Source organism: Acanthopagrus latus, chromosome 3 (assembly GCF_904848185.1).
Source record: "Acanthopagrus latus isolate v.2019 chromosome 3, fAcaLat1.1, whole genome shotgun sequence".
Lineage (NCBI taxonomy): Eukaryota > Metazoa > Chordata > Actinopteri > Spariformes > Sparidae > Acanthopagrus > Acanthopagrus latus.
In genome coordinates, this window is record NC_051041.1 from 5,255,932 (window position 1) to 5,271,032 (window position 15,101).

The 15,101-nt window shown below is 42.0% G+C and overlaps 2 protein-coding genes across 7 annotated transcripts in view; both read right to left on the bottom strand.

The window, feature by feature from the left end:
• Positions 1-292: 292 nt before the first annotated feature.
• Positions 293-4,057, bottom strand: LOC119016968 (somatostatin receptor type 1-like). 4 transcript variants are annotated; one of them, XM_037093356.1, is made up of 5 exons: positions 4,025-4,056; positions 3,784-3,852; positions 3,156-3,163; positions 2,965-3,041; positions 293-2,250 (listed from the first exon to the last, which is right to left on the bottom strand). In XM_037093356.1, exon 5 carries the CDS (start codon positions 2,206-2,208, stop codon positions 1,354-1,356), a length of 855 nt encoding a protein of 284 aa, XP_036949251.1. In that variant the 5' UTR covers positions 2,209-2,250; positions 2,965-3,041; positions 3,156-3,163; positions 3,784-3,852; positions 4,025-4,056; the 3' UTR covers positions 293-1,353. The 4 variants fall into 4 exon arrangements, with proteins under 4 accessions (XP_036949251.1, XP_036949253.1, XP_036949250.1 ...); XM_037093358.1 differs by lacking the exon at positions 3,784-3,852 and having other exon boundaries at positions 293-2,253; positions 4,025-4,034; XM_037093355.1 differs by lacking the exons at positions 3,156-3,163; positions 3,784-3,852 and having other exon boundaries at positions 4,025-4,057.
• Positions 4,058-4,715: 658 nt separating this feature from the next.
• nfatc1 (nuclear factor of activated T cells 1) overlaps positions 4,716-15,101 on the bottom strand; it is a 48,490-nt gene continuing 38,104 nt past the window's right edge. For 2 of the 3 annotated variants that reach the window (XM_037094032.1, XM_037094034.1), the window contains 3 exons: positions 10,305-10,436; positions 10,066-10,199; positions 4,716-6,325 (listed from right to left, as the gene is read on the bottom strand). In XM_037094032.1, the coding sequence (XP_036949927.1) occupies positions 10,099-10,199; positions 10,305-10,436 (233 nt within the window). In that variant the 3' untranslated portion in view covers positions 4,716-6,325; positions 10,066-10,098. The remainder of the gene's footprint in view (positions 6,326-10,065; positions 10,200-10,304; positions 10,437-15,101) is intronic. The other variant, XM_037094033.1, reaches the window with a different exon arrangement.

Genomic DNA, 15,101 nt, shown 5'->3' on the forward strand with positions numbered 1-15,101 from the left:
CAGTGTGTAGAAAAATGTATTTACACAAGCTGAAACAAGACGAGAATGTTCCTCTCTAGTAAATGTAATAAGATCATTTTCTCCTGATAAATGATCTTGTTATCTTAAATTAACACCAGCTTTGTTATCTTCTGATAACACACTAATTAACTTGTGATCTCAACAGCGGCATTTAAAAATAATTACACCTGTGTCGGCTCTTAGCTTCCATATGAACCTAAATATTTGTAATATCGTCACTCTGCAATCACACGACTGCTTTGTTTATTTAATCATGTTGTTTATTGAATAATATGACACATTACAGAACGTAATGCACCTGTCGTCATCAGATGACAGAGGTGCGTACATTACATACATTACACTGACTTTTGATGATGCACCATCAGCCACTTTTGTCTTTCTTCAAATAAATACAAAATATGTTGAGGAGGTTTACACCGCAAACACACGTGTTCATATATTCAAAAGGCTGAATGTTGTTTTTTGTCAAAGCAGTATTTCAATATTTCCATCACCACAGAATAACATACAGCGCAAGATAAACACTCTCTATTCGAACAAAAACCTTATTTACATAACATTTTCATAGGATGATATGGTGTTCATGTAAGTGCTTTGTCACATGTTTTTCATACTAATTTCCACTGCTAATCCACAAAACTGATCACACATTCAGTCACCAACACACCATGTCTGCCTGCATTAAGGTTTAACTGAGACAGTTACATTATTTCTCCATTAAAGAATCATTGTTTTGGTCAAAATCTCCTTTCAGGTAGCTAAATTTGTCTCCAAAGTCTGGACAGCCAGATTTCTACAATCAGGTGATTCTGTTTCCCATCACTGAGTCTCAAGTTAAAGGGTAACGCCACCAATTTTACACACTTTTGGAGAACTACTGTATGAAGCCTTCTGTGGCTCTGGAGGAAGCTGCATGTAATCTGATAAATTGCCCCCAGTGATCACAACCAGTGGGTAAATTGTATTGTGGGTAATGTAGCTTTTGAAAAGGAAGAAGAAGAAGAAGAATGTGTGGACTAAAATGTTGATGTTTCTGGTTCTTCTCTATCGATTTAAACTGTGCATAATAAGTCCAACGATGTTATAAGGAGGGTAAGGCTTTTCAAAAGCTGCTGCCTATATTACCCACAATGCAACCACTGGGTGACGTCTCTGGAAGCAATTTATCAGATTAAGTGCAGCTTCCTCTGGAGCCACAAAAGACTTATTACTACTCTTTTCACATACGCAGTAGAACTCCCCAAGACGTGTAAACACACTTTAATTAAGGGGGAGTAACCCTTTAAGTTTGAGTTCAAGTGAACGGAATGAAACGATGAGGCTGTTTTCTCACTTAAAGCAGGTGAACAGCTTCCCCTGGGCCGAGAGGTAGAAGATTGGATGCACAACACTGGCAGCAGACAACAACAGTATACACAGAGGTGTGACCAAACATTCAAACACCATCTCATCAAAGCCGTACTGCTGCAGGACAGTCACCGGAAAGTAACACATCAGATTGGTGACTGAAGTGGCACAGACGGTTTTAAAGGCTCTCCTCTTCTGCGGGGACATCTTGTCTCCACCCGGGCCGGACTTCACCAGCGTCTTCAGAATGCAGATGCTGCAGTGCACCATCATCCCATTCATGCCCAACAACCAGGCGAGAGGAAGATCTCTTGTAAGTGTCTCTCTGAGAGCGTGGAGAGAGTTGCCTACTACAGAGCTAAGCAAGGCGATGGGCACAGAGAAGAGCCACACCAATGAGGCAGCAGCCTCCCTGAATCTGTACGTCTTCAGCAGGGGGTAAAACAAGGGGTGAATCACAGCAACGTATCTCTCCAGGCAGATAAAAGACAAACTCATCGGGCCTCCGAACATTGAATACACAAGCAGAAACTTGAGGAGTGTATTCTGGCTATTTGGCTTCAAATGAAGGACGCATAAATGCACGATGGCGAACCAGTACTGCAAGTAGTGGTATAAAGCTAAATTACAATTCAGGATATCTATCGCCTTCTTGGATGTGTAGGAGCTCCACAGCACTCTGATGACCACCGGTTGTCCCACCAGAAAAGTGATGATGTCGATCAGCGAGAGGGCGGCCACGTAGCCCGATCCAAACTCACACACTTCCGGTTTGCTGGAGTTGAGAGTGACGTTGCTGAGGAAATTCTCCATCTTGTCCAAAGACGACATCTCCATCTTGTCAGAGCTGAAAGAAAGAAACGGACCAGCAGACGGAAGCTGCTGGTGGAGGTTTAAAAACTGTGTCAGCAGATTGTAGAAATCACATTAAGTGTAATTTAACTATATAAAAAAAAAATACTCAAATTCAATCTTAATTTCAGCTTTTTTAAATTCTTTAAAGACAATTCTGTGAACATGATCAGAAAACTGGACAGAAAATGAGAATATTATCATTAAAAATAAGAAAAATAACACTTGATTCTTGGAAAAATATCAAAAACAATCCAATTTGGGTTGAATAACGTACAAATAATATCAATGAATCAACGTCCCGGCAGATTATTTTGGTTGTTTTGAGAAAAAAAAAAAAAATCCGATTTGTAGGATCACAGACATTTCTTGCAAATTAATCACATTTTTTAAATTCATAATTTGAAGTTAAGTTAAATCATCTAAGGACATAACAGCCGACAGGATTATCATAAAGGGGCAACATATATGTTTGGAGAGGAAATTCACACTCAGAATTTTAAACTTTGTTGTTCTCAGAGGAAAATTAGATCTCCAGAACACTTCAGAGGTGGCAGGGTCCGCCACATATAAACAAGTAAAACAATATGAAATTCATCCTTTAAGGTCAGTTTGTTTATTTAGTTTTTTTTAGCCATAAAATAATATTCCCCCCCCCAAAAAAAAACTGCACAGTGCACCTTTAAGATAAGATATCAACCTTTTCTTACCTGACATGTAAATTAATCATTGATTACTCACCAGGTGTGTTCGGACGCTGCTCTGAGAATGACGGGCAGAAAAATGGGCTGACGGAGTAAAAGTGACACCTGATTTTCCTAACAGAGGTAAGACAGGTGACAGGCGGAGCAGCCGAGCAGAGACAACAAACTGTGAATCCTCATTTTCATAACAGCAGAGCTTCCGGTGTCAGTGAAGGTTCAGGCTCTTACACAATCATCTGTGAAAAAAAAGGAAAAAAACAAAAAACAAAACAACATACATCACCGACAATCTTAACTTTTTTTTGTCCGAGCAGCAGAAATCCTGCAGCCCACATGGTGTCAGTGTCACATCGCTGCCCTCCTGCAGCAGAGACGCCTCCCAGAGGAATGTTATGTAATTATAAAGGAAGTGGAACAGTGTTTTAGGTCAGTTTTTAATCAATCTTACTGGAGTTATTGATCCTGAAGGTGTGTCACAATGTTTCAGCTCCGATCTGCAATCAACAGCTAACAGATCAGTGAGTTTATGACCTCTGTAAGATGCTTTGTGTTAGTTATGGTTGTGATATTGATACAGTCTGAGGTTTCGTTCCTGCAGTGGAAACTCACTTATGTTCAAAAAGTAACTGTGAGATTCTTTGTCAGTGCAGTTTTTTTTATTTTTTTTATTTCTTTCAGTGATTTAAGTGGAAACAGGGATGTTTTTGATGTTGTTTGTTAGCTAAGTGTATCTTTTTGTGAGTTTCTTGTCTCTTTTGCAGACTTTTCACACACTATCAAAGGTCCAGTGTTCAGGATTTAGGGAGACTCAGGGGCAGAAATGTGATACAATATTCATAAATATGTTTTTATTTACCTGGAACTACAGAGTCCACCATGTTCCTCTGTTCTCTGCAGACGGCCTGCAGTCGCCACTAAACGTGAACTGAACAACAAAAGTTTTGCTTTCTGAAGACTAGACTTTAAAATCAACTTCACATCTATATGATGTTCAGCATTCAGTCAACTTAACTTAGGTAGAAAAAGTCATTTCATATTCATAACTACATTTTCATTAACATTAACATCACATGAACCTAAGAGTTGTTTTTCGTTACCTTATAGTCGTCTACACAGAGAGCAGGTCCTCTTCCACAGTCCACCATGTTGCACCGCCATGTTTCTACAGTAGCCCTGAATGGACAAACCAAACTTTTTTTTGTTTTGCATCTTCAGTGGCCACTGTAGGGGAGATTAAGGGTGTTAAATTAGATGTGTCAGTATCAGTGCAGTAACAGCAAACAGCGGCAGGACCGGAACTGAATCTCATTACCTCAGTGAACATCTGCACTGCCTTTAATTAATTTCAATAAATGAATTAAATTGAATTAAATGTAGCCATGATTGAAGCGTTCTTGGGAGTGTGATGATGATTGCGGTCTGAAGTAGGGAGGTCACAGAATTGTTTGTTGACAGCGTGATAGCTGCGTCACAAAACATTTACAGGTGTGCAGTCAAGAACAGAATGAAGGTACTGATGCAGACGTCACTTCTGAGTTGTCACCGGTTGGAACTTGAACATGCTGATGTCAAGTATTTTCTTTTTCCTGCAGCGCTGCTCCATCCAGCCTCTGGTTTCCCTTTATTTCTGTACTGACGAGCTGAATTTTGTGCTCACTTTGTGTTTGATCTTTAACATGCAAACCCATCGGCACCAACTGGACCTGTAACTGTGTCTGAAGAACAGCAGGAAGAAACCTGCACATGATGAAAACGTCTTAAATGTCAGACAATGATCATTCAGAGGAAGGAGATGAAGGCTTTTTATTGACAAAATACACAAAATAGGTCACAAAGCAGAATTATGAGTTGTAGACTAACGGAAAAAAACCAAAAAAACCCTCTCCTCGGTAAACATTTCAGTACGGCCTCTCTCATGCCCTTCAATTACAACGATTAAGACTCATAAATACATAAAAAAGAGGGAGCGCGTGTTCAGTTCTATAAGAGCGCAAACGGACGAGCAGATACAACCACGGTATGTAGGTTAGCATGTAAAGAAGCCGTGTGATAAACATGAATAAACAGAGCACATGCTGGGAGAATAAATATGAAAATACAAAATAAAAACAATGAAGAATTCTACATATATTCGTATTGCTGTTCACCGTCGTTAAGTATTCTTTGGATTAGAGACGTTCAGAGTTTCAACAGTTTACATTCTTCGAGAGACGAACCTGCACGTTGCATAGCTTCCAGGGAAAAGACAAGTCCGTCCACACTGAGATGATTTCTTTGATAAAAGTCAAACCTGCAGCCGACAGTTCACTCCAAAGTTCATGTTAGTTTCGAGTCAGTATAAAGGCTTTATTATGTTGTTGTAAAAAATGACTACACAGTGTTTTTCTGTACTGCGAGAGTGCTTAAACACATCAGGACCGTGAATGAGGTTTGGCTAACTTCATCGTCATCTGGAAAGTTTAGTCATCGTTTCATGACTTCAAGCTACAGCTAACTGCAAGTGACACCGCAGGGTCGGTGGTTAAGTGCTTACTCATGGGCCGTGAATACAGAACGTGTATTCAGTTTTATTAATCGTAACTTAATTTGCCCAAACAAATGCCCCCCAGAAAAAGACATAATGACCGATTAAAGTGAGGCTATGCAACGTTTGGCCAAAGAAATGAAAAGTTTGAACTCATGGAAACAAAACACATCCCTGATCGATTAATTACACTCAGGTGTTTTGCTGCTGAAGCCTCACCTAGCCAGTATTAACCAAACTTTACATGATCTCTCTTTGATAAATCCTTAATTTTGGATTTTGAGGTTGAACATTCGAGGCCGAACTCAAGCCGCATGTTTCTGTTTCCAGTTTTAAAAAAAAAAGGCACTTCTTCTCTCCTTCTCGACTGTCTCTCCGTAAAGCCAGATATGCAAACCGAACAGATACTGTATATACAAATGACATAACTCATAGGCACTGAATCATTTACAAACTGCAGCAAAAAAGACACATACAAAAAGTTTTGGTCCTCTAAAAGCATACTTTGTCTTTGGGGTCGGGGGGAGACGGCAGGTTTGGTTGCTACATGTTTAAAGTTTAAAAAAAAAAAAGTCAGTCATGTTGATGTATCCTTGGATAACTTCCGTGTAAAAAGGCGTTTAATATATGAAAAAAACAAGGCACGTGTTGGACCCTGGTCGTCTGGACAATAAAAATGTACACTCGTTCTCCTCCGCACTTCCTCTTCCCGCTTCCTGCATGCTGTAGTCCGAGCATGAAAAAGCAGACTGTCAGATTCTTGTTCGGTGTTTCCCTTTATTTGTGTTTCCTGTGTCAGTTCCGGCGCTGACGGGAAGCTACGCATGGCTGTGGACGGAGATGCTGGACAGGTCGTTCCTGATGATCTCATTGACTGCGAGGGGGAGAAAAGAGAGAAAAGGAAGGTCAGTATATCAGACGCTGTTTCATAAGCGTCTGCATGACATGTTACATCCCTGGAAAACAGCAATCAGCTCCTTGAAGTGATCGTAAGTGAACATGTGAACAGTTTTGGTTTCATTATCTTCCTGCAGCAATCACAGTTTAGAAACATCTGAATAAAAATCTAAAGGTATAGTGTTGTTGGCTCGTGCTGTCAGGACACTCACCAGGTCAAATTTAAACACAATTTCAATCTCAGTCAAGATAAGCAGTAGGTGGCGCCAATTCTCCAGAAAAAAAAACAAAAAAAACACTTTGCCACTACAGAAGAGGGCGCGACGAGATGATGCAATTAAGAGACCGTCAGCCAAACCCATGAGTGTACAATACCGCAGCGTCAGTCAGCTTCGCTTCCAGTTCTGCAAAAAAATTCAACCAAAGCCCAAAAAGCACTTTCCCCAACAGAGCGCCATTATAAAAGAGACATCTGTAGAAGTGACAGGACACCTTGAACTGCAGAAAAAGGTCCATTGTGACACACGGAAGTTTTTATATTGGCAAAACTTTCCTCGAGGCTTTCTCACTGGACTGGGCAGGCGCCATCTTTGCTTTGAGTATTTAGTTATACATGACATCTATGTTCAAACCTCAAATGGTAGAAAACAGCACAGAAATATGACACGGCAGGGACAACATGCTAACGTGTGAAGTCTTGTATGCTGACGACTCACGATGCAGCTGGTTGTCTGTGCAAATGTTTGTTTCAGAAGAAAGCATGTCTTTTAGTCAGCTGATCCAACTGTTCGCTAAGCCAGAATGTGTTTTCAGTATCAGCTTCTGTTGCTCTCTGTAAGTGGAGAAGAGAGAGGCACTGAGACGACACACTCGAGAACGAGCTTAAAGTCAAATCCTCTGGACTCTCGTGAAAAATCTGACCCAGGTCCGTCACAGAGAAATCCACAATCCAGCAGCTACAGACAAACAATTTGTCCACAGGCTTGTATAGGCGACCTGGAGAGACAAACCTTGAGATCTGCTCACATCTGGCCAATAAAGTGATTACTGCATGTCACTTATGAAAAAAAAATAAATGTTGAGCCCCTTTAACATCTCAAACCAGTTTTCAGTTGCTGAAAGCAGTTTAAACTTGCATAACGAGATTTCTCTGACAACCTGTGAACACGACGTAACAGTACAAAGTAGACACAGCACTTTCAAATGTGAGCAGACAGCTGCTCATTTACACGTCTAGTCCAACATTCACTCTCCATTCGTTTCTCTGTCGGTCTCCAGTAACTTCTGAGGGAAACATCTGGCCCTCCAGTCGCCAGACGCTCCACTGCGTCCACTCGCTGGCTGGTTGTTAACAGTGTCTTTGTGGTTTATCAGGGAATTTTTTTTGGGGGGTGAAAATAGCTGCTGATGAAAGTGAGAGTGGACTAAAATTAGTAAAAAAGGAAGAGGAAACTGCAGAGCTGTCAGTGACACCTTTAGCTTCATTTCTATTCTTAAATTAAAAATATGTATCCTGCAGCTTTCTTGTGCTGCGTTCGTCCCCCGTGAGTACAATCCTCCGAGCTCTCTGTGATTTCCTCTGAGTCGACCTAATAGAATCACTATATCTGAGATCCCCAGACCTCCTTTTTCTTTATCAGGAGAGATGATGCAACCTGCTGCCTCTGAAGGATCCAGGTGCGCTTGTTTATCTGTTTTTATCAGCTGTGTTCTCTGGCTGACGGGGGGAAGTGGAGGGGGGGGGGATCCAAGAACAACACAGCAGACTGAGTAAAGCTAAAACTGAAAATATGGAGGTATCGGAGTCGTGATAGCAGAGAAAAGGACGATTTGTCATTTTCTGAACTCAGCGAGGGGGATCGAGGCGCTTCATTTTTCATCAGCTTTTACGGCTCTTATCTGCGGGCTCATTTAATCAGCTTCTCACTTCTTAAATCAGCCTCCAGGAGGTTCAGGATCAGGCCCCTCTCTCTCAGCTCTCACTGGGATGAGAAATGTTCGAGGGGAAGGGGAACACCCCTGGATCCAGCCCCAGAGAAACACAGCCAGCGGGACCGAAGGAGGAATTCCCTTTGACTGACTGGACGCTGGAAAAATCGAGGCTGGAAACCTGAGATTCCCCTCCACACAATGGAATGACTTTTTTTTTGTTTTGTTTGTCTAATCGTTTATTTTCATCAGAGGCAGTGTGGGGCGGCCTTTTCCTCCCCAGCAGTGGCACACTCGCTTCCTACCAGCAGTACCGCTCACTTCCTGTCACGGAGGAGATGACGTGCACGCGTGGGGTGTACGTGCAGGAGTGTGCGGGACGCTGCCATGGTGAAAGAAAACAAAAAAACATAATCACGTCATAATCACCTTCAAGTGGCAGAGAGACGACTGGGGAGGAACTCGACAGCAAGTGACCTAAATCCTGACTGGATCTGTTTACGATTACAGAGAGCGTTACTCGTCTAGACGTGAGGGGAGCGCGTTTGGCTCGCTGATTGACTGCCGTTAATAAAAGGAACAAGAAGATCTCCAGAGGGAGGTTTGATAGCTACACAACGGCAGATCTCACATGAGCGTGTCACAGAAACACACGGACACATTGAAGCTATTATGTGACCATGAGGACAGGGTGAGATGATTCACAGCGATGCGTCTTGGCAGCGCGGGAGATGCTTGTCAAGACAGCGGAGACATTTATATTCTGGGGGATCTAAATCATTTCGGCTTGTTGCAGCAGATGGCCAAAAAAGGATAAACTCATCAGCTGCGTTCAAGTTTTATGCTTAAAGGGACACTCCGTCAATTTTTTTTGTTAAGGTCAGCTTACTCGACTGCTCAGCTTGAGAAAACAGCTGTATGATGCCTCGAGCTATCCCGGACGAAGCTTTGTAACGTCTGACCGAATGACCCAGAGGATGTCATCAGCTCTGAGGCCCCTGATATTCAGGCGACATGGCTGCCAGATGGCATTTTGGAATTTGTAAGCACAAAAACCACTGGATCCTTTAAAGGAAAGACCCTTGTTCAAGACAGCGTTCCAACATTTGTAACGGTGAAACAAATCGCTATGACAATTCCCAGCTGTGTTTGTGGCGGCAGAATGGAGTAACCAGATTTTCATCGGGCACATCTGCATCGCGATCCTGCGATCCAGAGCTCATCGCGGCCGTTCTAGGCAACGCTAATAGTTCCCTCTGCTTTGTCAATACACCCTCAAGTCCATGTTTGTCAAAGGAGAAGAGAAGCTTCATCAAGCTTCATAGAGCAAATCAAGCCAGGCAGGAAGTCAGACACAGTAGCGGCGAAGAGCATCCCTTCAGTTTTCAAAATAAAACACCCTGTGCAGAGGGAGATATCAACAAAACCCACGGAGCAAAAACATCTCTGAGAGCGATGAAGTTAAAGTTTTTTTTTTATATGTCCAAGTGACATCCTTACAAGTGTCCACATTAAAGTTTATACAGTGTTATTTTAGACACCTACAGACTAAATCTAAAGAACATCCCGTGGTTCAAATTTAAAGTTTTTATGACGGCTAAATTTTACTTCCTGCAGCAGAAGCTCCAGGATGGATTTGAACCCTGAACTTCAACCTCAGTCACCTGCACGAGGCACGATCTTTACCAGGAGAGATATGCTTGAATGTTAGAAAAATTAAACCTAAAAAACGTACTATTTATGTTGTGTTTTACAGCTAATGGGCTAAAACATGACGCTGGTTCTGACCTTGACTTCAGCTGCTGCGGCTGAATCACCTGTTCAGTATTCATCTGGAGTGCAGACGAGAGGAATCTGCTCCATGAATGAGGCCGGACTCTGATTGAAATAAACCTCCACAGACTTCGTCGGGATAAGAATCTCTGTGAACGGTAACAGTCAGATTACACCGGCCTACTTTTCTCTGCGTACAGCGAGCAAGATGTTGTGCAACCATGTGAATGTGAGAATATTACCAAAAGACATACTTGAACCAGGAGAAATAAACACTCCGACCTCATCTCCACCCTCCGACAGTCTCCATGTGTGCTCTCCCCGGCCCAGGCTGAACTGACCGACCTCCTCTCCTCTATTTGATCTGGCTTTGACCTTCTCAACATCTGGAGGTGGAAGGATATAATCTTTGAGTTCAGGCCTCAGGAGGAAGTTATTACACCGACTCCTCTGGACGCCTGCTGTAACTTTAGGACATGAAGACCTTGTCAGACCTCCACATCATGTCATCACCTGCCCGGTAACTCTCAAAATCACGGATGAGTTACGGCGTTCAGATATTTTTTCCTTGCGCATCACCGTGCGCCACATGTGGTGGAATAGCTTAGACCAAATAATAAAAGCGTATAAAGACAGAATTCAGTAGTTTATTATGTTATAAAACACGCGAAGGCCGGGCAGTTAAACTTTATCTTTCGCCCCGCTGAGGGCCACAGCGTTTACTGTTGATGTGGCGGTTGCCATGGCCCACTTTTCGCAGTGCCGTCACATTTGATGCGGAGGGTCTAATTGAAAAAGAAAGTCAATCTATTGATCACTAAGTGTGTTTACAACAAAGTCCTAAAAATAGGCCCAGCACCAGCGTGACATCTGTGTCGCGTGTTCTCCGGCCACGTCAATCTGAGCGGTAGAGACGCTTCAGACAGCCAACACTGAGAGCCGGATCACAAACTCTGGGTTTTCTGTTTGTCATTCAGAAAAAAAGTAAATAAAGTTCAATTAAAATAACAAATATCTCTCTTTTTTTTACATGATCTTGAAAGACGAGATATTCATCACTGTAGGGCCACAAGTTTATGAAATGTGCGATTGATACAATAATAAATACACCACCAGGTCCATTTAGTTCTTGTGGTTTCCATCATGTCACATGGTCTTCATCAGTAGATGGAGTTTGCCTGGTTGTAAGGGAACTGTAGATTAAACTGTTATCATAAATTTGTGGCTATTATCTAAAAATGTCTGAGGTTGATTATTGTAAATTTCGGGGAAGGAAGCCACACTGCTTTTACTTTTTCTAAGTTTTTTTTTCCCTCATAAATTTGTGTGTTTAAAGTTAAGAGTGAGGTTTTTTTTTTTTTTAATTTATAACCTCATAATCTCAGTGAATAATCAAGTTTTTCACACAATGGAATGCAACACTTTAATCTGCGAACGTTTTATAGTAATTTCTTGCAATATATTACCCCTTTCCCCCAGCTACATTATCATTATTATTTTCATGTAACCTACAGTGGCCGTAATAAGCCTACTGATCCAAATTGAGGTTCAAAGTTCATTACTGATATGAACGAAAGCTCAGGAACAGCCACTCAATGGACCTTATGGGTGAAACTGTTTCTCTACCTGCTGCTTCCGAGGACAAAAAGCCCTTAAAGTGCTCAGAAAAACTGAATTTTGATATTTCATGAAAAACTGGGAAAAAAACCCCAAAAAAACTCCATCTGCTGAGGAAGATCATGTGATATGACTGAAAGCTCCAGAACAGCCACTACATGGACTTCAGCTGCTTGTTCCAAGGTCTAGAATTCACTTATAAATCAATGAAAACTGAATGAAAAAACATTATTTGTGCTCAACTATATAACAGTGTACTCTATCTATATAAAGCCCACAGACATCTCTAATTGACCTCATTGCACTGCAGTGTTATTGAGTTAACTTGGGTTATTCAGCAGCAGGGAAGGTGCGGTTTGATATGATGTAATCCAGGAACTGGTTTCCTGTCCCGTGGAGGTCCACAGCAGCTGGAGCAGACTGATACAGCCCGGCTCTCCGACCAGGAAACCCCCAACAGACGAGGAACTCCCAAACAATTAGCAGGACAGCCCTGTTCGCCTCATTAAGGGCTGAGACGCGTCAACACTATCCGGCCTGTAATAACACGATCGGCCGGCGAGATTTTCGACAATCCCTCCGAACGCCGGGAATAAATCAGCCGAGGGACCGGAGCTCAGACAATGACACCCCCCTCCTCCACCGTTTACTGCCACGTCAAGTCCAGGCCACAAGCCACGAGATGTTCTTGGCCCACACAATGAGGCTCCTACTGGGTTACTGCAAGTCAGTCCCTCAGCGCGGGTCTGTAGTTCACCGCAGATTCTGCCAATTTCTCTCTTAACCCAGGTATTATTCAAAGAGAAAATGTCTGGATAATAGAGCTTTTTGTAGGCTGGAGGAAAATAGAATAATAGAAAATGAGAGAAGACGTCAGCAAAAAAAAAAAAAAATCACCACAGTGTTCTTTTCTACAGCGAGCAAGGAGGAAAATGGAAAGTAAAACAATCGATTTTCTATTCCGTCTATTACAAAGACAAACTGTATTCGCGCACAGTCATGACCGATAAAGATACACACAGAAAAGTACTGTGTACATGTCGGTTTGTCAGCAGGATTATGCAAAATGGTGGATGGTGGATGAGTCTCGGGCCAGAACAGACCTCATTAACTTTTGGTGAGGATCCAGAGAACGGGACTTTATTAAACATTACAAGAAAGGGTGTTGCATTTTTTTGTCAATGATTTTCGTTAAGTTACGATAATGGATCTTAATGAAATAATGGCCCAGTCTTTTAGTAGTCGGGCCGACCACATCTGCATGTTGGTGTACGGGAAAATCTGGACGTAGCTTCAGAGCCGGAGCCCCGTTCACATTGTGGACTTCTGCCTAGAACCACCTTAGTTCTGGTTCAGCCTCGGCTTACTTATTGAGCGGCTCCTCTACACTTTCCCAATTTTTTCACACTGAATGGCTCAAGTTCGGATGGTGAAATTAGTCATTCATCATTTTAGCTGCTTCTTTCACAATATATGTTCCTGGGAATAAAAAAAAACAAAAAAAACAAAAAACAGTGGGCCACAGTGCGTCATATGGCATTTTAATTACATGGTTTGACCACTACCTGGCAGTCTTCCTGGGGGTTTGACGCAGTGATGCAGAAAGTTGTTCTCAGCTGGAGGTAATGAGGGGTCAGTCTATATAATGATGTCATAGTAAATGGTGCGTGACATTCAAGTGTTTTGACATTCATTTGAATGTCCAGGATAACACGTATCTGATCGCTACGAGCATTTACAGCAAACTGGGAATGTTTTTTGCAGTTTTTTTTTACAGCTGATGGCAAACTCGAACATCGATATATTAGATATTATTAAACAGCCACATCAACCACAGTCAACAACAGCAAGGAGATGAAGAGGGAGAGAAACTCACCAGACCCCCTTATAAAAACGTTTAATTTTGTGAGTTGTTGAGTTAGGAGCGACGTTATAAACTTTATGAAGTGTCGCTTCAGACAAATTCTTGATTATGTGGCCCTTCTTGTAAATTCGGCATATGTTTTAGGGGGTGATGCAGGGCTCAGCATCCTTGGTTCCCAAATCCCATGGTTTGATGTGAATCACTCTCTGGCCTCCATTTTGAAAATGGCAGACTGGTAAGAAACGTTCTCAGATTATAGCAAAATAAAAGCAAAATAATTATGATTCATATCTAATAAAAAAGAGCATTGTTGTTACAGTTTTATGAGCAGAATTTGTTCAGACGCTGCTTTTATGTTTTTCAACTTCAGTGTGTCAAATATGCACAAATTTGTCTGGCAGCTGGTGCTCTAGTTTGATATCTAGTGGTAATAAATGTTAACTTTTTAAGCAGCACATTAGTTTTGGCTACCATAGATGCACTATTATCTTTATTGTCTCAGTAAAATAAACTCTCCAGTCATTGATCAGACTGTGTTTTTATTGTACTGGATTGTATTCTAATATTTCGGCGCCGTCAAATCAAAATCTTAGGAGCATTTTTTGATGACTCCACTACGACTCCGCCACAAAAAACACACCGATGCCTCAAGCAGGAGAGTAAAAAAAGGAAAGCGGTTTCAACAAACACTGAACTCAAGGTCATTTTTAATTGCAGGGCTGTTAGATTTCATTACATCATACTGTTGTTCTTTTCTTTTCTGGCCACTCATTGTCTTCATAAATGCACCGATAACTGTAACTGGCAACAAATACTACAAAGCACATGTGGATATTGATGAATATGTGATAAACCTCAGATATATTCCTCCGGTGCCAAACATAAATTCATGAAATGAATAGCTGATAATTCATAGGAACCATAAACGTGACACATGTGTAAAGTCAGGTGGAAATTCTTTATGAAACGACGGATACGTTTTGCTTCTTTCTTCAACTGTTTGAAGCAGAACGTGGATTTACTGTTAGAATCAGACGGAGTCGAGTTCACTCTCAAATTCTTTTCCTATGATCGTCTGAAGTCTCTGGTCGTCAATTGTGCTGCTCTGACATCTAACAAGGCCACAACACGCCATAAAAAAGTATTTCGTAATGCTATTTGGCTCTGATCTGACTTCAAAATGCACATGTTTTGCTCATGTTACCTCACCGCTGACAAAAGTCTTCGGCACACTACTGTGCAGTATAACGTATGGCTTTGGCCACCTCTTCCAGACTCTACTGGAGCCAAAGGGAAGCATGCAAACCTCTCCAGTCAGCAAGTTTTATGGCAGCGTGGCCGGCCTCCATCTCCCTCAGCCTCGGCAGCGGTGGAGTTCAAACTGTGCACCCTGCAGCCTCGAGCTCCGGCTCGGGGCCAGACGGCACGATTCAGACTTTCCATGAGGAGACATGTTTGTGACCTCTCGGGGGACGGTGTGAAAAAATGTGTAACAGAGCGGGCGATCCTGATGAATACGAGAGGGCTGAACAAACAGGGAACAGATATCAGCCCTGATTACAGATGAAAG

What these genes read in the sequence shown, in the direction of transcription:
- LOC119016968 (XM_037093355.1), bottom strand. Translation starts at nt 2,208, where the DNA reads ATGGAGATGTCGTCTTTGGACAAGATGGAGAATTTCCTCAGCAACGTC.